We start from the raw sequence: 24,731 nt of genomic DNA on the forward strand, positions 1-24,731 counted from the left end.
AAACATTCAAAAAGGAAAAATTGGACCATGGAATGTTCAACCTCAGCTAATAGATCTGCAAGGCAACTTTTACACATACCACACAGGGAAGATTATGGAAGACGTGGTGGGAAGATTGTCTAGAGGCTCAGGAACTCTATATGAGATAACGTCCCCTAGACATGATAGGAAACATGTACCCATGAAATAATATAATTGCCTAAATTATAGCATAATGACAATGCTAGCTGGCATAACAACAATGGACAAAGAAATTTCTCCTGAACCCAGCCTTGAATAAACAGCTAAAGGTAGTCAGTGGCTACTGAGAGAAGGGGAGTTAGATTTTCTTTTTTGAACACGAGCATGGATTATTCCACTCCAAGTGGTTAGTACTAGACATATGCACATAACATCAATGTTAAATAAACACATGCACACCTGTGTATGTGTATATAAATGTAACGATAATAATTAATGAAGTGACCAGGTATCTGGTTGGAGGGATATGGGAGGTGAGGAAGTGATATAGATACAGTGCTCCAGTATGAAGTTCTTTAAAAAAATATCTGGAAATTTTTTATTTATTATTAAATAAAATCAAACTGAAAGAATAATAAAGTACATACTTTTATCAAAATGGAGTAATTATGAAATAGTATACATCATTCAGCACATGCTGACAGTCTTTCAAGGGCCTGACATCAGGTTCAATGCCAGGGTGATGATGAGCCAAGGAACGAATGGTGCAGCAAACCATGGCCATACAAATATAGTCAGGAGGGAAGTCCAGGCACAAGTCCACTGAGTCCTACTAATACTGTAACATTTAAATCAGCACTTTCATGATTATTTTGTTCTTCCACTGAAGCCTCAAAGAATGCAGAAATTTGAACCTAAGCACTACACATTTTCATAATGATTTCTGTTGACCTTATTGTTTAAATTATGAAGCAGACAGGTAAAATTATGAATGCTTGCTTGCACGCACACACAAACATACACACACACACACACACATAAAGAGAGACACTTTTATCTTTCACATACTTCAAGGTCTCTTACGTTTAATGAAAAATTCATAAACTTTTTAATATTATGGTTAAAATAACTTTAGTCCAATTTGCATTTCAATGATGTTAGGAATAGCCATATGGATGATGAAGGCAATGTTAGGGCATTGCTGATGAGCAGCTGTTCTGGTTGGTTGAATCTTTGCTTATGATGACCACTATTGAGTCATTATACTTCTGCATTGGCTTTATATGCCTCTGAAAGGAATTCAGAATTATCAGAAAGAATAGAGAGAGCTCTATCTGTGTACAATTGGATAATTCCCAGTGTAACAGCTGTGTGTTGCTAAGGCAGAAAGTGACTCTGGAAATGAGATGATTTGACTTTAGGCTCCCTTATTTTGTGTTTCTATTTTTTCCAAGTATTTGGAAACTGCTTACATTAAAATTATTCTTTTAAGTTGAGTTCAAAATACTTTTAGGCTGCTGCTGTGAAAAGCTGAGCATATATTTTCTTTACTTCCTTGACAGTTATGTATTTGAGAACAAGAGGCATAGTAAAGACATTTCTTCTAGAACCATGCTACAATGATTTTATTCCAAGAATATATGTGGAGAATTACACATGCAAACCTTAGTGGATCTCATCTGTAGTTTATTAATAAGCAGCTACTGTGGGCCAAGTACCGAGCTTTGTAATTTTATAGCTTTGCTGTTTTCCCCCAGTTGTCAAACCCCTCCACAGTTTAGGGAGTTGAAAAATCAACCAGTAAGTTCTGAATCTAAAATTCAAACCTGAGGTAGTCTGCTTTAATTCAAAGTCATTGACATTTGTTTAACACATTAATAGTCCCCTTCCTATTCATGAGCAGTTATGCTAGATTACTATGGAGAAAGAGAGGAGAGTTTAAGAAGGACACAAACCAGTAACAGTGCCTAAATATGTAATGTTTTACTGCTTATTTAAGATTACAGGTTTAGGTAGCACTTCTCAGCTTGAGCTAACACAGACTCCAGATAATATCTTCAGACTCCCAGGAGTCTTGGATAACTGCACACATCACAGTAATATTGAAATAATATTCTATTTATTTCCATTTGGATGTTTTTATAAATTGGTTCAAATCCTTTATTACGACAGAGATAAAAGCATAAATTTAAAACCTGAAAACTTCTTTCTTGAAAAATTTTTATATGGAATATAGTTTCTATGTAACTTTTAACTTTGGGGATAATAAGATGGCTTAGTGGGTAAAGTAGCGTCTCCTTCAACTAGTCCTCTGGATTCCATGCTCCCTTTCCCCCTCCCTTCTTCCCTCCCTCCCTCCCTCCCTCCCTCCCTCCCTCCCTCCCTCCCTCCCTCCCTCCCTCCCTCCCTCCCTCCCTCCCTCCTTCCCTCCCTCCCTTCCTCCTTCCCTTTCTCTCTCTTTCCTTTCTCTCTCTCTCTCTCTCTCTCTCTCTCTCTCTCTCTCTCTCTCTCTCTCTCTCTCTCTCTCTCTCTCTCATCTGTGGGGATCTCATGTCAAAATATCAAAATGTGGTCTGGAAGAAATTTCATGTGACAAAAAAGAGTCCTAAGAGAAAACATGGTTCATTTCTGACTATTATTAACATTGACAAAATGTTTGTTGAAAGCTTTAAATTGTAAGAGAAAAATGGAGTTTTTCATATTCCTCTAGTTCGGTACTAAAATTGCTGGGAAGCTCAGCAGTTGGAGCAATTTGAATACATGATGAATTCTGAGGATAATTTAAAATCACACCTCACCCTTTTCTTTTTATGAACTCCTATCAAATCTTTGTGATGACTAGTGAGATGAATAAAATAACATTGGATTAGAGATTGGACAACTCCACTCGTGACTTGAGTGTGTATGCAGAAAAGGAAGGGTAGCCAAAGCAAAACCCAGCTTTTTTTTAAAAAAATTACTCATATCTGTGGACTAAGCTGATTGAATTTTCAAAAGTAGGAAAAGGAAGCTCTCATTTTGCGAATGCTAAGTCTCTTGTCATTAATGACTCTTGCTTATGCTCACTTCTTTTATATCATCTTACAGAAACTGTGTTACAAATTCTCCCCCATCAACCTGGAACCAGTCTAAAGAGTGGGGAAGAAGAAAATTTCAGTTTCTGTCTCCACTAAATATTCTCAATCTTGAGTCAGTGGGTTAGAGAGAGGGCTCAGGTATCAAGGGCACTTGCTTCTCTTGCAAAGGATCTAGGCTTGGTTCCCAGTAGCTCCTCATGGTGGTTTACAACCATCCCTAAATCTAGTTCTAAGGGATCTGACATTGGCTTCTGACCTCCCCTGGCATGCATGATGTGTGTATACACACCTGCAGGCAAAACACGCACACACAAAACATAAATAAATCTAAAAAATAAATGAGATCTTTAATTGCTTACATAGTCTTAAATTTCTTTTTATACAGTTCCTAAAAGTGCAGTGAGATAGAAATATTTCCATACACAACATTTAAAGTAGAATATCAAGTATGAGCTTTAGCAAATCCGTGAACTCAGAAGTAGCAAATTTGTCAGTGTTTGTAGATCATGCTACAGACTTACAGTTTATGAAATAACATATCTACCCTATAAAATGAAAATTATTATTAGACACATTAGACCTTGGAATGCTGGTTGTTTTTGCTATACATGTTTGATTCTTTCTTTCCTTCTATTAACACCAGAGCCTATATCATACATACTTCTCTGATCTTATCAACAGTCTGTGAGTTAGCCCTCCATTTCTATTATTGGTAAGGTATACATTTTATAATTATACAGAAAGACTGTACGAGAAACGATGGAAGCAAGCCATCATTATGTATCTCAGGCTTGGTGTCTGGCATTCATTACTCTTAAATTGTATTTGCTACTTTTATTATAATGATACTTTGACACCTTTAAGAAGACCATTCATTCAGTACATGGGTCTTCATGAAAGAAGCCATTCTATATTCCATGGGATTACTCTCAAATAGAAAGGATTGATTTTCTCAGGCTGTAATGTGAGCTATTGTATGTGAGTGTGAACATATTTCATCATTCTAGGCTTGGTTTGCTGTGATCATATGGAGCATGAGCCAAGATCTACACTATAAAACCACAAAGGAATCAAGTGGTCAGTCTGTGTTGTGAAATACCTCTTCTTTACTTGGTGTTCTTAATGTTTCTTTGTTTTCATTTAACTAGAATGGGAAATCTACAAAGATCTCACTAGGGATTTGTCTACAGCATAAAATGATCTCTTTTCTCAATTATATCATTCATGAAATCAAACCTCTGCATTTAGAATGAAAAAAAAACCTGTTAATAATGAGAAAGCACAATGTTTACAATCATCAGTACAGACTACAGGTGAGTACCTGATTGTCTCCAGTTGTTTGTGTAAAGGCAAATTTTCTTTGGCATATTGAGGCCAGTTGAATTTTTTTTTCTGGGAATTTAGCACACTAAGAACAAAGCAGGAAGAGGTCTTCCTAATCCTGCAGGTCTTCAGTTCCTGGTGTTGCTTTTTTTCTGATGCCTCTGTTTTCCTTACCCTTATAATATCTACGAAGCTTTATACTAGTTGTACTTTGTTTCATCCAAATGTCCTAAGAATAACATCTCTGTAGGTGTAATTCTACATCTATTCTTCTATCAGTGAATGGGTTGAAAAGGTCTGGTGTAGGACTGATGCACTAGCTCAAGGAACTTGCTGCATAAGCCTGATAACCTAAATCCAATCTGCAAAATCCATGAAAAGATAGAAGAGAAGAGCCACCTCTTTAAAATCGTCCTCAGACTTGCACCTGTGCTGTGGTACTCATATGGCTCAGTTCCAATTGTTCACACAATGATAATAAAACAAAACAAATAAATAGATTGGTGGGGATAAATGGTTACCACATCAATATAAGAATTAATTCAGATGGAACAGCATTATATTTAAATGAATGCTAGGCATTTTAATCAAATAATTAAAGTTTTTATTTAAATGAAATATTGAAGATGAATAGATATTAAAGAGAAAAATGCTTGATGTCTTTGGGTAGTAATATACTCAAATATTAGTCATTATTGTGAACTTTTATAAATCATCCTATATAAATAAAAAATTCTGGTTTGTTGAAGCATATAACTGAGAGTCAAAATGCCATATGTTTGGAAGAAATATTGTATTAAATATATTAAATACCACCTAGCTTTCCTTTAGAATTACTTTTTATGAATTTAAAACCAATACTTAAAGAAAAATTATAAAATAAGAAAAAGGAAAAAATAGAATCTCCTGTATCCCTTACAAAAATGAGAACACTTAATGATATATGTTTTCTGTGTACTCATATAACTGCATGCTAGATGTGGTCTCAAAAGTGGGCTCAGTTTTTGACTGGACTAAAGTACATAAACACATATGCACATGCATACATATACTCGTGCACACAGATTCACACACACAAAGTAGTTTTCATTAATTTCAACTCATATGATAACTTAGTTTTAATGAATTGGTCATTGGACAGTCAATTTTGCTATTGAATGGAAAATTTTAGAATATAGATGTATTGTCTGTAATTAGTACTTTTAGTTCTGGGATATGAACCCAGGATCTTGTGCATAGTAGGCAAGTGCTGTTCCAGTGAGGAGCTCCCTCATTTTCTTACACTCACATTTTCTTCAGATATCTTCCTTTGTTTTCAATAGCTATTTCTCCTTTAGGGAGGGAAATGGTATCAGACATTCAAGATTATGATGGGGAAACTCTGTCAACCAATCACATCTAATTAAGGCTTGGTGACCTGGACCCCAGGAAGAAAAACTGGGAGGACCGAGGTGCGAGCTCTCTCTGCGCGATGCCCCCGGGCATATAGGAAGTTGGACCTCCCACTCTTGTAGCGTTATATTTTTCAGAGTTTCCTTAAATTCAGCCATCTAAAACCAAGTGGATTCAGGTGCACCCGACACCTACTGGCAAACATTGGTTATTACACCTACTCCAACTGATTGAACCACAGATAAGATTCATTATTTTAAATTTAAAAAGAACAATATGTCAGACAAACTAACCGTACAAGGTTTCCAGAGCCTTTTCACTTACGCCATGTGTGAAGTCTTACAATACGCATATGACGTCCCTCCTACATTGCTATTTCTAGGATTCACATTTTTTCTTGTACTCTTTTTTTCATAAAAATATGGTTTGACAATAGAAAAATGATGCAGTCTTTGCAGACTGAATCCAGGCTTTTTAAAAAAGAAGTTAAAAATCTAAGAAAGGACACGACCATCTTAACTAACAATTTTCAGTCAGCTGAAGTACTTTTAAACACAATACAGAATGATACCAAACTTTACAAGAAAGAGATTACACATCTAAAGGAGGATACTAAGACTTTGTTTAAGACGACTCGGTCAACTGAGTTATTTTTGTAAAAGGTACAGTCTAATAGTAATTCATTGAAGGAGAGACTCAGCACTATGAAGAAGAAAACAGCTAATTTGGCACATAATATTAATTCATTTAGAGAGAGACTCAGCACTCTGAAGAAGTAAACGGCTGATTTGGCACATAAAACCCAGTCCATGACAGTGGGTGCTAAAACATTATTTGAGAGGATTCACACTGTTGAATGTATTAATTGGACTCTGTTGAAGGGGTATGGCAGATTGACTGATAGAATGTCTCTCCAAGAAGATAATATACATGCCATAAAGATTATGTTCAAGGATGAGAGATTATCTCTAATGGACAGACTTCATACCTTAGAATCCTCAATGAGGACATTAGAACAGTACTGGACAGGAGATCCAGACCTTGCAGAAGGCAATGGTAAACAGATTTAAAAAGACTGAGGAAATTATAGACTTTGATGACCAAGAGCAAAGGTAGGAAGGCAAATTTTAACTTCGTCAGTACGTAAAACTCTCCAGGATAGCTTCCCCAGAGTTCTGCCTGCCTTTCCAGTAATAACATCAGAAAAATTCAATGGCTCCAAATAGCCTAAGGTTATCAAAAGATACTTATACATTGTTTACACTTAAAGGTCATTGTCCTCATTTATTTCACAGTTGTTTATTGTCTTAGTCATTAAGTTAGATAGGTATTAAAAGTTATAGATCAATAGTCATCTATGTTTGTCATATTTATAATTAGGCTAATCAGGTTCTTTAGGTACATAGATTATATCAGTATAGATAGAAAATCTTCAACCTCTTCAAAGAGCTGTAAAAAATGGCCTTAAATCTAACTTAGAGTTCTGTGGTAGTGAGACACAGTAACTCCTGGCAACACCGATCTATTCCTGAGAGAATGTTGAACACCAAAGACACTCCACCTGGAGCCTTTCTTCTTTGCAGAACTGGCCTTTGGGCAAAGAAATGCCTATATCTCAACCACTGACAGAGATGCAGAGTATCCGTAAATGGATAAAACAGGACTGTCATATCCTGCCAAGACAGGGTAAGTGACTTTTATAATGGGTTATCCAGTGTGACCAGCTGTACTCTCCTAAAATGTACAGTTCTTAACCCATGGCTATTAGCTTACTTGAGAACACATTTTTTTCCCCTGATTTGATCATGTTAAATTAAGGGTTTAAGATGTAGGAATTATCCTGAATTATCTGTGTTTTTATAATTGTAAATATATGCAGTGGAGAAAGCTATGTGACAAAGGAATGGAAATTGAGAAATTCAAAGTAGATGACTTTGAAGATGGAGGAAAAGGACCAGAGATACCACTGCATTCTGTGCTCATCACACATTTTCTCATTGTCCCATCACAGCACACATGGGATGTTCTATCCACAGCCTTTTCTGTCCTCTGATGAGCAGAAAATGTGTAAGATCACAGTCATTACAAAAAATATTTGGCTCATAAAATTTTGGTCATCTGTGTATATGGAGATTGTGTATGATAGAAAATGGGGACAAGGAATGGTGGGGCAGAGAGTGGGCCACGAATTCCTCATTTAAAGGAGGCACCTCTAAGTAGAAGGTAAGCCATGGGCTCTCTAGGAGGATTAGCTTTGATGGGAAAGGATTATTTCCTGATGGCAACAGGGACTGACTAGAAGAAAATGAATACAAATTCCAAGCATGCTGATAGAATGTAAAGGGTCTTAGGTGGGAGCTCTGATTTTATGTTAGATCTAAAGAGAAACTGAGTAGAAATTATTCCACTTTAATATCTGTGAAAATTAAGAAACACCTGTAATAGAGTTTAGAGGAAATCAGTTTGGTAAGCAGAGGAATCCTTTACCAGAAGTGAGACCCCAGTCAGTGGGCAGGGAACCAATCATTCTTACTGTATGCTATTCTCTTAGGAATACATGACATTCTAGACTCAGAAGAACTTGGATGACTAGCTTTTTAAAGAATTAATGTTAAAGTCAGTTGGTAGTGGTGCACACATTTAATCCCAGCACTCAGGAGGCAGAGGCAGGTGGATCTTTTTGACTTCAAGGCCAACCTGATCTACAGAGCAAGTTTCAGTACAGCTAGGGCTACACAGAGAAACCCTGTCTCACTACTCCCCACCCAAAATGTTAAATTTGGAGAATTATGAATTGAAATGAAGTGTTAGTCATACTTTTTCCATCATGAAAAAAATTGGGATATATTTATAAAGAGCGAAAGTGTATCCTAGCTCACAGTTGTAGAGATGTTTGTTAGTAAATAAGTGGCCTGTTGATTCGGGTCTATGATGGCATATGATGGCAAAGCATGTATGCATAATAGGAGAAATACTTGTCTCATACAAGGAAGTAAATAAGAGGCAAGAAGCAGGCAGGTTCCCGCCATCTCTTGAGAATAAGTCTGAAATGACCAAACCATCTCCACTAGGTTTCCACTGACCCTCAAAAAATTAAGGGATCAAGTCTCTACCACAAAGGATTTTGAGAGAACTTTTCAGATCCAAACCATAGAAAATGCTGAAACAAATGTTTGAAATACTTTGAATGAAAAGAAGAGAGGCTGAAAAAATATGACCAAGTACTCAACGTTTTAAAAATGCATTTATATCTATTTTGACAAATGAAGAGAACACATAAAATTTAACAAACATGTGCTGATTAAACAATATTTTCAAGAAGAAAAAAAGCTTTTCTTTGGAAACTCGCAAAGTCTATAGAGCAAAGCAAGCCCATCATGAACATCTGCTAGCAACTAGAAATTGTCTTTAAATAAGGGGCATCAGAATCCAGGCCTGGCAGCAGCATGGATTTAATTTAATTCTCTTTGGTTTAGGATGCTAAGAATACCATAAGTTCATAGCAAACTAGAACTTCTTAACATCTTTGTTGTACACATACCTGACTATAATAAGGACTAATGAATGAAATGGACATATTGACAGTTTCACTAGCATATGGGCTATGTGCTGAAAATACATAAAAAATGTAGGAATTCAAAACTTAACTCAAGTTGTTACTTATATATATTTTTCTTTTTTAAAATCAAACCCAAAGCAAAAATATTTAAAAATAATATCTGGTAGCAAATCTAATGATAAACATTGACCTAAGCCTGCACACTTGATGACTCATGTACTTACTATATACCTGCTTAGCGCTTATATGTGTACTACATGATGCTCAATTTTACACATTGCAGTGTGAATTTTGCAGTTGATTTTCTTGTCATAGAATATTCTATGATAGTTCAGTGTCTAAAGTATGAACTTTAATCATGAGTTAATTTATTTTAATATAACCATTATTATCACTTCACATAATGCATAATTTTCCAGATTTTGACATAGGGCTTTTATAATCAAACATGATCCAGTTCTTAGTTGTCTTAACTCCATCCTCCTTAGCACCTCATCCTCCCTGCCGGAATCCCTTATCCCACACCCTCTGTTCCCAAATAATAATAATTGAGTTTTTTTGACACCATAATGTCATAATGTTCTCTACAGGAAGCTTCTGAAGGAAGGCGGAAGGAAGGAAGGACAGCAGGAGTAAGGAGGTAGGTGGAGGAGGGACGGGGGGAGGGGGTAGGGAGGTGAGGGAGGGTGGGGGGAGGGAGTAGAGAGTGAGTGCGTGATGTTGTCTTTATCTGTTGGTTTGAGATCTTACTACCAGGCTTCCTTCCTTAACTCCTTCCTTCCTTCCTTTCTTTCTTTCTTTCTTTCTTTCTTTCTTTCTTTCTTTCTTTCTTTCTTTCTTTCTTTCTTTCTTTCTTTCTTTCTTTCTTTCTTGAAAGATGTGTCTCTATTTTATATGGAATCTCCCAGTCTATATGCTTGACTCAGCTCAAATGCTCTCCTTTTTAAGGTTTCCTCTGAGAACAATGATCTTCCCTCTCTACAGCAGTGCCTTGATTAGGGCATGGTTAACTTCACAGGAGAATATTTTTCACTCAGCATTAACCAAACACCAGTTGTATGTTCTGTTTCTGAGAGAATCAGAGTACACAGTGCCCTTAAGGGATCCTGGCTTGCTGGGGATGGTATCATGTTAATGTGGATGACTCATCATTCCTGCTGATCCCAACTCCTTGCTTCTTCCTTTTGTCTCAATTCCTCTCCCCAGTATGCATTCTTTTTCTTTTACCTAAAAGCCTCCATTAACATCGTATATGCTCTTTTGAAGTCTAACCTCTATTTAAAGTGTCAGTCTCACATTGAAAACATAGTATTCTGTATTTAAATCTCAACATCATCTCCTGTTTTCTGTGCATTGATAAGTGGATTTCCTAAGTACAGAGCACACTGCAGACTACTCACAGATATTTATGTAATTACACAGAATGACAATAGAGTAGGAACTGGAGCCCATTTCTCTTAAGCTTCTGTTCATTATTTGATTTTATTTTTTCATTTAATGTATCTAGTCTGATTAACATTTTGTTTTTCTTGATTTTTTTCTCATGGACTCCAAAGCAATGCTTAAATTTCCTAAAATTCAATATAAGACTTTAATGGATGCTTATTTCAAATGAACATTCTCATTGAAGACAAGTTTGTTTTCCTTAAATAGAAAAGCATTTGGAAGAAAACTGGCACATGCATATGTTTGACTCTCAGTAGTAAGCTTGGCATCACCACCTCCTGTGCTGGCAGTCCCCACTGTGCCTGCCTTGTCACTGCTGTTGTGTGCTCTCTTCATTCAGCCAACACCTGTGGCCACACAAAAGAGCATACATGGCAGCTGCAGAACTCAGATGCCCATGCTGTAATAAAATAAATTCTAAAGCAAGAAATATTTGGATTTTTGCCTGGCCCTTTTAAATTTTTTTTTTTTTTTTTTTTTTTTTTGTCTTTCAGGAACAGTTAGAGTTGCCCAGGATGTGCAATACTCAATCGTCCAGAGTGTGCTTTCTTTACAGTGGTCTTTGACTATTTCTGTTTTAAAGTAAAGGTGGAGGTCCTCATGGCAGAACAAAGATGTTCATGGCACAGATTCAGAAGTCCAACTGGCCTCTAAGTCCCTGTGATATGCTGAACAAGTTTATAGCCATGATGGGTCTCAGTTTTCCCTTCTGTAAAATGAAAACAGCATCACCTACGTAATTGCAAATGAATGGGTTTGTCTGTGTAAGGCTTGTAGCCCCAGGCTTGGCATAGTTATGCTGTAAAAGTACTTCCTATTATCATATAAATGATTAAAAAATTTTCAGGTACCACTTAAAACATTTTTCTGATATATTTAATAGTCCTTTTGATTTGTTCATAGTTTTGCTTTTCTACTCATATTTCTATTCAGAATGGTTCATCCAAAATCCACACTATATATTGGGCTTAAGCTTGTTGAATTTTAAACAAGTTATTAGAGTTATCAACCCTTTCCAAATCTTTCTAAATCATAACACAGCATTATCAACTGCAAAGTACGATCTGAAAAAACATCAACTTGCTTTCTCAATAAAGAAAATTTGATAAAGAGTGAGGGATAGCAGAAGGCTGTGAGTTTCTACATGACCGAAAAGCCAACCACAGGGTGATTTTTTCTCGGGTTCTAAACCAGTGGAACCAACAGAAGCAACAGAACCAATCCTTTCCATGATAATTATGATGCAAATATTCAGGCTTAGTCCTTCATTCTTCCTATCAATTATTTTCACTCATGTTAAAAAAAATGTATATCTGCAGCACTTTCAATGTCTCAGATATGGAATTATATAGAATATAGAAAATTCTAGATCCTAAGAATATTTCAGTGACTAAACCAGCCAAATGTCCTGCTGTAATGTTGCCTGTATTAACTAAGTAAAGCACAGGAGAAGAGAGCTGGAATGTGTGGCAGAGAAAAGAAAACTGGGGAAGGAAAATGGGTAAGGTCATGATAGTCAGTAGAATTATTCTGGAAGAAGGGTGAAAAGAATGTAAGAGGCAGGTGATGGGGAAGAGCGGAGTGTTATGGAATGCTGTGTTGACAACAGTACTCATGAACTCACAAAGCTGTGATTATCTGAATATGACATACACAAGATGGTACCTGTCAGCTTTCTACAATGGGCTTAAGACACTCCACTTCTCTGAGGAGCTATTAGCAGTTAAAAGTCTCTAGAGAACAACATTTTTATTCATTGGCATAGCCATGAGTATGCTGTCCAAGTTTCAGTAAATAAATCCTACCTGCACTTAATCATGTGACACTAAATTCAGTGTGTTACACACAAAAGCACAGAAAGGCAAGGAGGTGGGAGGGGACTTGTATAGAAGTAGTCAGGAAGCCCTTGCTGTGAGGACACAGCTTTGAGTAGAGATTTGAAGAAGCAAAGGAAGAGAAATCTGTCTGTCTTTCATTTGTTGAAATGAAAAGAAATTTTCATCTGTGGGCAGAACAATGAGCATATGGCAAGCATTGGAGATGGATGCACCTGGCATGCTATTGCAAGTCTCTGGATTTTTAATGAAGCGTTTGAGAAAATCCTGAGCATGTTGGGTGATCTGCCTGAGTGAAGAGATTTACCATGACTTTTGTGGTTTGGGCTAACGAGAGTGATGGAAGATACAGTTTGGGTAAGGGTGAAGTCTGAAAGATGATTTAGGAGGCTGTGATAAGTCCACATTTTAACTTTTTGAGAAAGGGTTTCTCTGTGTATCATTGGAGCCTATCCTGAAGCTTGCTTTGTAGACCAGGATGGCCTAGAACTCATAGAGATCCACCTGCTTCTGCCTCTGCCTCCTGAGTGTTGGGATTAAAGGTGTGTATTACTACTGCTAGTTCATAGAGCTAATATGTTTAATCTACCTTTATCTTTAGTATCTTTAATCTATTTAACTGAATTTTTGTGTAAATCATTGAAATGAAGCAAAAGCTCATTCAAACACAGATCTAATTAGGATATCAGAAATATTTGAATTAATTTTATCATAGAAATTTTATCACATTACAATAATTCCAAGTTTAATGTAAAATGTATAGATTGATAATTAACTCATGGCAAACAAACACACACACACACACACACACACACACACACACACACACACCTTATATATGACTGAGGTGATAACCTGCCATCTTAGGTAAAGTTTTACTTCAGTTCATATGTTCACATAAATCATACACACATAAATGCCTGAAACATTTATTTTGTAAATGACTTTCTTTTTCATAGACCTTATGTCATGAATAAAGGTAAACAAATAGTAAGCCTAAAAGTCTTGGTTTGTATTTTGAAATGAAAGATTTAACGAGCCCTATGAGTCAGTGGAATCCTGACAATGAGAAAATAGCCTTTAGGTGGGAAGTGCTGCATCCTACTTATCCAGTTATCAAAAAAATATTTCATTGTAAATGACAGCTAATACTCACCTAGGTCAAACATGGTCAATACACCTATGTTGATGATACTAAATATTAAAAAGCCTGTTTCCATGGCATCCACAATTACATTCTTCTATAAAATCAAAAACAAACTTCACAAATGTTTACCAAATTGCTTTTATGAGTAATTTTGAAGTTAATTTTGTATTTTGCAAATCTGTATTTTAGTAACTAGAGCACACATCTCTATATGTATCTCATAAACTTGATCATCTTCCCTGTATAAGATGATTCTATGGAAGTAATCAATTTTTAATAAAGAGAAAGTATCTTCCCTATATAAGATAATTCTATTGAAGTAATCAATTTTCAATGAAGAAAATTCTTAATTTTCAATTAAGATTTTTCAGTCTTCTAAGGAGCCAATTAGTAAATATTTTAAATTTTAACTAATTATTTCATAAATATATTTTGATCCTATCTTCTCTCCCCAAACTCCTTCCAAATACTCTCCTCTTGCCTACTGCCTCAACTTCATAAAAAACCCCACAAAAATAAGAAATGCAAATTAAAATTAACAAACTAAAACAATCAGTAAGGGAAAACAAACAAAAAGTGCAAACTAAAGCACGGAGTCCATTTTGTATTAGCCTTACTATGTGGCCTGCTCTGGAATGTGGCTAATACACCCAGTAAGAGTCTTTTGGGGAAAATGACTTTCACTTTCCCAGTAGGTATCAATCCTAAATAGCTTTTGGTTAAAGGAGGTACTTTGTGTCCATTTCTCTTTCTCGGTGCTAGGGTTTGGTTTGAGGCTATGTAGGTTTGTGCATGCTGTCATAGTTTCTGAGTTCATGTGTGTCAGTCCTGTTTCTGGAAGACACTGTTTCCTTGAAGTCATCCATAAGTTCTCTTACAGTATTTCCTCCTTTCCGACACAAATACTTGAGTCTTGAGGAGAACATTTTGAAAAAGACATCCATTTAGGGCTAAGTGCTCCAAAATCCCTCACTCTCTGTACACTGTTTGGCCATGACTCTGTTAATTCTCATTTGGTGCATGAAGCAGCTTCTCTGCTGAGGGCTGAGCAATGCTCTGTTCTACAGGTGCAGCAAAGTATTATTAGAAATAATTTATCGACGTTTTCACCTAGCAAATGTTTTATATTTTGGGGGGCTATATAGTCTCCATTGTAAAAAATCAATTCCACAATGTCACCGGAAAAGCAGCCACAGACAATAGCCAAAGGTTGGGTGTGATGAATTCCAAAAACATTTTTGTTTACAAGTAGATGTTGATCAAATCTGGCCCCTTGGTTATAGTTTAATGATTCTTGTTCTAGAGGTTTAACAGCTTAAATTAAGAAAATTCATGAGAGTGGATGTAAGAACAGAGGGTTCAGTTGTTTAGAGCATTGACTGCCCTTAAGACCTAGGTTAAATTGTCAGAACCCACATGGCAGCTGACACCTGTCTGTAACTTCATTTCTAGGAGACTGGACATCATGGCCAAACATTAAAAACAAAACAAAACCAGGAAAAAAGCCAAACAATCAACCAAACAACCAAACAACCAAACAAAACATGAAAAAAATTGTGGTAACTGGTAAATTCTAAGTATACAGACTTGAGTGTGGAGTGTCTGATGTTACTGTGTATGCTGACCTTACTTCCAGGGCGATTTCCACATGACTGTTCTCTTTCTCTAGAGGAAAATCTTTACCAACATTCAGGGTCCAGGGCATTTCAGAAGCTCACTGATCTAGCACATGTATGTGAGTCCTCACATGCCTTATAGTTGTTATACTTTGACTGTTGTTATCTTGAATAATTCAACAACTTTAACTTTTTGATTTGCACAGAATATTAGAGAGTGAATTCAGGGTATCTTTCTCTATGTCAAATTAGATAAACTTCAATTATATTTATTTCACTTTGCAGCCTGTAATTCTCTACTAATTGCAGCTGCATAAGAGGCTCTTGCTAAGATGGGATGTTCTTTTTGCTCACTTCTAATAGCTGTATTGCTTCAAAGGTCCTCTGATGATGACATGTCTGGGCCCTGTATGGATATATGGCATCACTGGTGTCATGTGATTCAGGGTTTGATGAACACCTTGGCTATTGAAATGTCTGACACAATGGCTTCATCCTGTCACTATATAACTATGTTCTCTTGAGGAATAGAGGAATAGTAAGTCTAAAGTGACCTTCTTTCCATGCTTTTGGATAAGAAACAATGGTTTTCAGCTCAGGCACTATTAAGAGAATGGTTTTGATTAAAATAAAAAGTTAAGTTATTGAGTTTCATTCTTTGCTGTTTACCTCTTCAAACATTACCTACCTTTCCCCAACTATAATAATATGAAGGCAACATGCAGCTACCACAGATGGCTACTGCTTACCCCCAGGTTTGTCTTCCCCAATCAATAACAGTTTCAGGCTCTTATGACCTTTGTGTCCATTAATGCATTTCTTCTAGGGAAAGGTCGTTCTAATATAACTTTAATTTAAAAGTGTGGTTTTTAGACTTAAAGATAGATTTTGATTTTGATATTTTTTTGTTTCTGTATATTTTTAAAACATGGTCTTTTTTGGTTCACCTTGAACTTTCTATGAGGCAAAGCTGGCCACTAGTTCAAACTTTTCCTGCCTTAAGCTCCTGATTACAGGTATTCACTACCAGTCTTGGAAACTATATCCTTTATTACCATTATTTCCTATATATTTGAGTGAATACTGGTTAATATAATGAAAATGATTTAAAATAAAAAAATGAAGTAAGTGAAATGGTTGAAGTAAGATGCAATTCACAGGGAAAATCTACACAGACATTGAAATTGTGAATATGTAAAACTACAGGAAACTATGTGGACATTAAGGTATTTTACTGTTATCTAGGTAAAACTACAGAAAAAGAACAGAATAAGTGCACATCAGTGACAAATGTTCATGTTATTTTCAGATTCTGTTTACTTTCTATTCTGAGGTGGCATTTCAAGGTTGTGCTTAATTTACAAAGAGAACAGATTTTTAAGTGAGTCATAATTCAAATATTCCCTAAGTAAAAATTAGTGGAAATATTTCTCTTATATATTCTCTTAAAACATTCATCTTTGAAAGGCCAAAGAGTTACCAGTTATTGAGTGAAGGAGAGCACCATGAATATTCACAGAAAATATCTCTTTCTATGGCATCAGTTTATTTAAGGGCTAAATAGTCTCCTACAGGGTAAAGCAGAGTACAGTATTCTTTCACAGGGAATACTGTACGCTATGACATTGATTTTGGTGAGGTGTGGGTATATCCCCTGCTAAATATGCAGAATAACCTGTGTGAGATAGATCTCTCAGAAAATTCTTTCATCCACCTTTCAAATTAAAAGTCCATGCTTAACAACAGTAAAGAAGAATATTGAGCTCACTCTACAGTAGAAGATGCTTGATATGCTCTTAATCTGATCCCATTAAACAGAAAATGTCTTAAAACTTTGGAAAATAGTGATACCATAATCTTTTATGTAGCAATGTTTGTTTTCTTTAGATACTAAAGCCTAGTTATCATCTCAAAGAAAAGATAAAAGGATTTGTTTTCAAGACAGGGCTTTTCTGTGTAGGTCTGACTGTCCTGGAAATCACTCAGTAGAACAGGCTGGCCTCAACTTAGAGATTTACCTGTCTCTGACTCGAAATACTGGGATTAAAGGCATGTACCACCAACAGCCAAGAAATGATGAAAGCAATTTTGCATGATTGCTATGGTTTCAATAGATTTTTCTTTTTTAAATTCTACTATTAAAGGGAAAATCTTGTCTCATAGATGTCTTGTTTTATCTAATCTTGTCTCAAACATGTTTTCAGGACATGCTTAAGTAAGCTACTCCATGACTCTAAGATGATCTAAGTGAAGGCTGCCAGTCTTAGCTTCCCCTTCCCACTAAGTCAATGCAGCACAGCTTTCATTCAAGCCCAACTTCTCCCCAAACAGAAAACCCTTCCATGCTTGAGTTGGTGTTACCTGGTGTGCTTTCTTTGCTTATCCACACTTTTACAGACATTTTAATTATCTCTGCCTCCCTTGTGTCCCCCACAAAGAGGATTACAGTCTTCTATTACTTTGATCGTGAACTTGCCCATGTTTTTAAAAGATGCTGTATTTGTATATTCAGATGTCCTTACTCTAACATTCTGATACATGGCCCCTCCACTGGATTCAACATTGCTCCTCTGATCTTAATCTCAGATGCTCCACAAACATTTTGTTTGCTATTCTGTAGATTGTTGTGATTCAGGGTTCAATTGAGTCATGTTGTAAAACAATGATCAAAATATCTGTGGCAGAGCATGAAAAGAGTACAGTGTTTGATAGAGACATTTTTAAGTTGACAGATCTAGTTATAGATGAATTGTCCCAAATAGAAGTTTTTCTCTGGGAAAAAAGAATCTATCAGTTTTGGGATTAAATATTAAGACTTCTCAAATGAAAATGAGTAAGGTATGTTGATAGAGGACTTTCATTGGTTAATTAATAAAGAAACTGCTTGGCCCAATAGGACAGACAATTAATTAGGTAGGTGGAGTAAACAGAACAGAATGCTGGGTAGAAGGCAGTGGGGCAGACACTTCAGGCAGTCACCATAGTGAGTCACCATGCCTCTCCTCTCCGAGATGGATGCAGGTTAAGATCTCCCCTGGTGCCGGGTGGTGGTGGCGCACGCCTTTAACCCCAGCACTCGGGAGGCAGAGGCAGGCGGATCTCTGTGAGTTCGAGACCAGCCTGGTCTACAAGAGCTAGGTCCAGGACAGGCTCTAGAAACTACAGGGAAACCTTGTCTCGAAAAATCAAAAAAAAAAAAAAAAAAAAGATCTCCCCTGGTAAGCGACCACATCGTGGTGCTACACAGATTACTAAATATGGGTTAAAGGAAGATGTGAGAATTAACCAATAAGAGGCTGAAACTATGGGCCAGGCAGTGTTTTAAATGAATACAGTTTCTGTGTAATTATTTTAGGTAAAGCTAGCCAGGTGGCAGGACGCAGCCCCGTCGCTCCTTTCTACAGTATGTGTATGTTTGGACATGACTAATGCATCATTTGTTATTACAATTAGGGAATTTTCAACTCAGTACAGGTTACTTTCGTTAAGTAACACAGAATTTTTTTTAAATACATGATTCTTGCACATTGAATACATGGCAGTTACACATTAAATACATAGCAACTACACATTAAACACTTGGTGATTACAGATAGTGTAATGTTATTCAGCTCTTAAGAAAAATTAGTTTGAAGAATGTTTAATGAGACAGAGAAGAATTTACATTATAACACTTCACACACAGAATTTAATGGCCATAACTTTTCCCCATAATATTAGCTATCAACTGAACACCTTTAACTCATGAGTAAGAATATTAAAATGGCTGGGTGGTGGTGGTGGATCTCTGTGAGTTTGAGTCTAGCCTGGTCTATAAGGAGAGTTACAGGACAGTCAGAGCTGTTATACAAAGAAACCTTGTCTTGAAAACAGCAACAACAACAATGTTGGAATGACATCTATTCGGAGATTTAATTCAAAATATAATGGGGCCATTGTGCTGATAATAATGATGATAACAATAAAAGAATGATGTCTCTAATGCAGTATTCCTTTTATAAGAATTTAATGTTTAACTCATAATGAACCACCCAGTAGATATATTTCTTAATTCTACTTTTTCCCAGTACAGAAAAGTACCTCCAGACTAGTAATATTTGAGCTTTTCTTCAAGGTCAAGTATAATAACTTGTAAAGCTTGAATTTGAAAACAGGCCTTAGATCATCTACTGTCCACGTCTTGGCTACAGGATTAAATATTTTGCTTGGATATGCAAAAGACTGGCATGGAGTTTTAAGGCTTCAGTTAGAGAATTTATATTTTGCATCTAACAACTATTTTTTTTCATTCCAATACATAGTAAGTTTTTGCTATTTTTTTTTTTTTTGCCCTAAGTATCATGTTGAATAATGCCTAAGGGATATTGTTAGTTGAGACTTGGCAATTTACATAGATTTGCCAATGTATTTTTTTTCCTTGGGCAATGTATCAACCAGGGACCCACAAGGAAATTTTCCCCCAATTCTTCAAACCCTTATCCAGAATGACTGCTGCTATTGCTTTACAAAGGCTTCTCAGCAATTATTAACCATTTGGAAACCCATTGCTTCAGAAGATCATGGGTTCACTCAAAATATAGAATTGTTAAGAAAACCTATGTGGCCTGTTCTTTTCAAATAAAACTATGTTAAACTTTGATATCCATAGTCTATCAATCTAGCATGTTCCATCTTAGAACTCAGACAAATTTGAATATCTCAATTTTGAAGTAAGTAAGTTTGTAGCTCTATTAAATAAAAAAGTCCTCACATAGATTTAATATTTTTAAAGAAAAGCTTTAACATAATCAGTATGGAAAAAAATCAGGCTCTGGATTAGTATACACTCATTAATGACACCCAAATGAAGTAGGCAAAGAACAGTCACACAGGATCTATCTGTAACCAAATATGTCATGCTAGAGGCTGTAGTGATTTAAATAAGAACGGCTCCCATAGACTCATGTAGGTGTGACCTTGTTGGGGTAGGTGTGTTCTTGATGGAGGCAGACTATCATTAGGGGGTGTGGTCACTGAGATTTCAAAAGCCCATACCACCACCTTCCTTCTCTCTCTCTTTCCCTAGGCCTGTCTGTGGATCAGTACATAAATTTCTCAGCCATTTCTACAGTATCACCATGTTCCCAGTCATGAAGATAATTGGCTAAATCTCTAAAGTGTAAATAAGTCTAGAGCTAAATACTTTCTTTTATTAGAATTGCCTTAGTCATGGTGTCTCAACACAGCAATAGAACGGTAACCAAGACAGATGCCCACTAGAGCCATTCATAGCGATTGACATGTGCTGCCCTTGTTTCACCATTTAGGCCATACTAAGCTAGAAAACATTTAGAAGGCTGTAAGAAGCAAAATTTCACTGAAGACACCTATTCATCTTCAGATTTTTGTCAATGACTGTTTATTTTGCTATTTTCTCTGCTTTATTCTTTCTGTGACCAACCTTGCCATTGCTTCTTGTTCTTTGCTCAATTCCTTTCTTTGGCAGTCCTTGTTAGATATAGCACTCATTCAAGTTAACTTTTAGCATCTACCTTCAAATCATTCAAAATTTTCATTGGCTCAGTATTTTTATCAATTTTATTGCCTGATATTTAATACAAGAGTAAAATGTGCTCTGATTATGCTCTGTTCATGTCCCTCTATCTCCCATTTATTGCTGTCAATTCTCCCTTATCCCTACCTATCCCTTTTCATGGCTCATGATTGGCTTTGCTCTGTGACCCATTTGATCTAAGCGTAATTATTTATTTGGAAGTGTCCATTACAGCCTAATGGTGTCATTAGTAGTTCTATAACTCAAGGTAATGATTTGTCACTCCATGAATCCATAAGTAACTAATAGTTTATGAGTGGGAGTAGGGTTCTCTTCACTGTCCATGCCTGACTATTGATGGCAAAATGGGATTAAGCATGTGTATGTAGATGCTATGAGTTCATGATTGTAATGAATACTGCCTGCCCAAGAGTTGACATTTCATAGCCCTTCTTCCTATCTTTCTTTTGTTCTCTCTTCACCTTTTTCTCAATGTAATGCCTCCAGTCTTAATCAGAAACAGCAGAATGCAACAAGAAAACATGGATTTCTCTTTTTCCACAAAAGGGAGGCTCACTGAATCAGTTTCATCCTATCTATTCTCAACACATTGTTCCCTTTTTATACTCAATATGGTACCAGCCTGTGGACCTGTGAGTTAAGAAGGGCAGGAAGTAAACATCACAATATCTAAAAGTTCTGCTATGGAGACAACAAGATGCCTTGTCCATTTCTGTCTACTATTCCTACTTCAGTTACAAGATTCTTTGTGGCTCTTTACACACCCTCATCTTTCTTATCTGCCTTGTTAACCTTGGTCAACAAGAAAGTGAAATTAGATTTAAGGTTTTATTCCTCCCACAGAAATGGATTATTTTCAAACTTGGTAACTGGCAGCAAGTATGTAAGTTAATGTTTATAACTAAATGCATTTGGATTAGTAATAAAAATGTATTCTAAATTCTGATGCATTCATTATAATATAGAAAATTGCTTGTTTTCATGGGGGATACACCAAAAGAAAATTTCAGACTTCAAGAAAATTTTTTGTGTTTGGTTTGTGGGTTGAGGAGATTTTCTTTTCCTAGTCTAGTACATACTTCAGTGAAGCATTACAGATGAATTATTCATCTTTTCTCATATTTCCACAGAATCTAAAAGATTCTTAATTCATTTGTGTTTACTTGCTAATTATCTTAGTTTTATCATCATTCCTAATTTTATCTATAAAATGGTGTTGGGGAATCAAGCAGCACAGTCCTGGTAAAAATCAGAATGTTAGCAAGTGTGGCAACTAGTAACCAGATACGGAGAAGACAAAGAAGAGAATGGCACTTTTACATACCACATACATTAACCATTTCTCTCTCAATTGGTTCAGGGTCACTGTCTAGGAAATGGCTACCCTTGATCTATGCCATTCTAGTCCTATCTGAAAGAGGTAACAAAGAAGAAGCTGATATCAGAATGTTAGCCAGTGTAGTAATTAGCAACTAAAGATTGAGAAGATGAAGAGGATGGCACTTATGATAGGTACTGTACATACTACAAGTTCCCTGTCCACCTTGAGGACACCCTTTCCTATATTCTTAATTCTATCTGGAAAATTATTCAAAGAAGGAGCTTCTATCAGCATTTATATTTTTATATGAGTTGATATTAATATGTAATTTCCTTAGCAGTAACTGCTATGCCACCCTCCTAAATTATTTTTATATTGGCATTTAATGGGTTTTACAAATGTTTTAAAAAATAAAACACAAATGCAGTAAAGTCACTAAAATAGACATAGAAAAATAAGATGCAACCTTCACCTATACAAACAAATTCTTCTCTGTCCAAAATCACCTCGAGCATCAAATTGTTTTGAGATGGGACACACATATACAATACTATCTACAATATAATTTGTTATATTTCTGGAAATATGTTATGCAATGAGCAGAAAACTGTTCTGTAAATATAATGCTTACCAGAAGCAAAACAGACTAAAGAAGGAATGCCAAAACAAGTCAGAAGAAAAGTTTTCCCCTCCATACTTTGCCAAACATATCTCTTCTTGAACAATTATATAATATTACAACATATAAGACATCAGCAAAGTGATCCTGAGTTTTGCGATTTGATCCTGCTAATTAAACAAGCAGAATGTGCAGTTTGATAAATACATACTCCTCAAATCTGGTTAATCAAATGCACTGATAGACAACCTAAGGTTGGGTGGGTGGCATCTGAGGCAGAAGGCTGTCTCACTGGGATTGAGCCTTCAATTTTGAGATCTGAGGAATTCTTTAGATACACAGCTGTGGAACTGACTGATCTAGTGAATGCCCTGCTGGTATCTGCTGGAGAATTAGCAATGGAGCTACTCAGTTGATATGTTTGCACACAGTTTGGAGAACCAGAAATCAAAGAGTGTTCTGGGAGAGCTGCCACTGATGGGAAAAAAAAAAAAAAAAAACACCTTGGTTTGTTTTTCTCTATGACCCAGATTTAACACACTTGTAGAGCTGATTTGCATGGAAATAAGGAGTTACTTGCTTTGTCTTGCTTTGCTTTGCTTTGAGACAGGGTCTCACTGCGCACTTTCAGCTGGCCTGGAACTTGATAGGTAGACCATTCTAGAAGTCATGGAGATCTGTCTGCCTCTGCCTTTGCCTGTCAAGTGCTACAATCAAAGGCAAAAGTCACCATGCCTCGCTAGAAGCATTTTAAATTTGAAACGTCTTCTGAGAATTGAAATTAAAACATTGATAATACACCCAAACTATTTTCTAGTTTTAGAAGCATTAAGGATCAAAATGCTTTTGCTAAGTCACATAAATAATACAAAGGCATCTCAGACAGAAGGTTAGAGCTCCTGTAATATAGAAGGATAGTACTTACCCCTGTCTGTATCATACAGGAAGACAAAACAATTCCATTCATAGTGATCCAGAAGGCTGAGGAGTGCACCTCTCAATGAAGGTCTTAGTTGCAGCACGAACTGACTCTCCCCTTCAGTGGGGAAGCTGGGTGTGATGAGGGAGATGTGCAGGGCACTGCAGAATGAGGTCAAGGTATGCACTGACCTCTTGTCATAGAGTCCAAAAATGGCAAACACTCCTCTAGAATACTGGGAACAGACTGGGGGAAAAACAGAAAGAGAAGGCCATCACCAATTGTTATACTCCAGAACTAACCACTTGAAGTTTATAGCCTCTGAAGGTTTAAAAGAAAATCATTGAACTGTTAGCAACTGTGATAAGGAACACAGGAAAAGTGTGCATATATTTTGCAGTCAACTGTGAGTTCTTGAGTTTGTGCTGACAGTCAAGGCTTGTATGAAGCTGGTTTAAATTAAAACTCTGCATTAAAAAGCCAATTCGAATTAAAGAGAAAATTAATTAAAATAAACAATACATGACCATCTAAAACATCTCAAATCCCATGCTCCAAGCTTTTAAGAATGAGAGATACAAGTCCAGTTGGAATGGGACTAATGGAACAGGCGACCAAACCGGACTCTCTGAATGTGGCTGACAGTGGAGGAGGACCGAGAAACCAAGGACAATGGCGATGAGCTTGAACTCTACAGCATGGACGGGCTCACTGTGAGCCTTGTCAGTTTGGTTGCTCACCTTCCTGGACTTAGGGGGAGCTGGGAGGACCTTGGATTTAACATAGTGAAGGGAACCCTGATGGCTCTTTGGCTTGGAGAGGGAGGGAGTGGGGGTATGGGTGGAAGGGAGGGGAGGGAAGGGAAAAGAGGAGGGGAGGAGATGGAAATTTTTTATAAAAAAAATAAAGAATTAAAAAAAGAATGAGAGATACATTTTTTTCCTCATTTTTTCTTGCCTGAA

General features: G+C 36.4%; 1 protein-coding gene across 1 annotated transcript in view; it reads right to left on the reverse strand.

Moving 5' to 3' along the window:
- Gria4 (glutamate ionotropic receptor AMPA type subunit 4) overlaps positions 1-24,731 on the reverse strand; it is a 364,384-nt gene that overhangs the window by 195,708 nt on the left and 143,945 nt on the right. The window contains 1 exon segment of the mRNA XM_042054761.1: positions 23,776-24,015. Coding sequence (XP_041910695.1) covers positions 23,776-24,015 — 240 coding nt within the window.

Source organism: Arvicola amphibius, chromosome 3 (assembly GCF_903992535.2).
Source record: "Arvicola amphibius chromosome 3, mArvAmp1.2, whole genome shotgun sequence".
NCBI lineage: Eukaryota > Metazoa > Chordata > Mammalia > Rodentia > Cricetidae > Arvicola > Arvicola amphibius.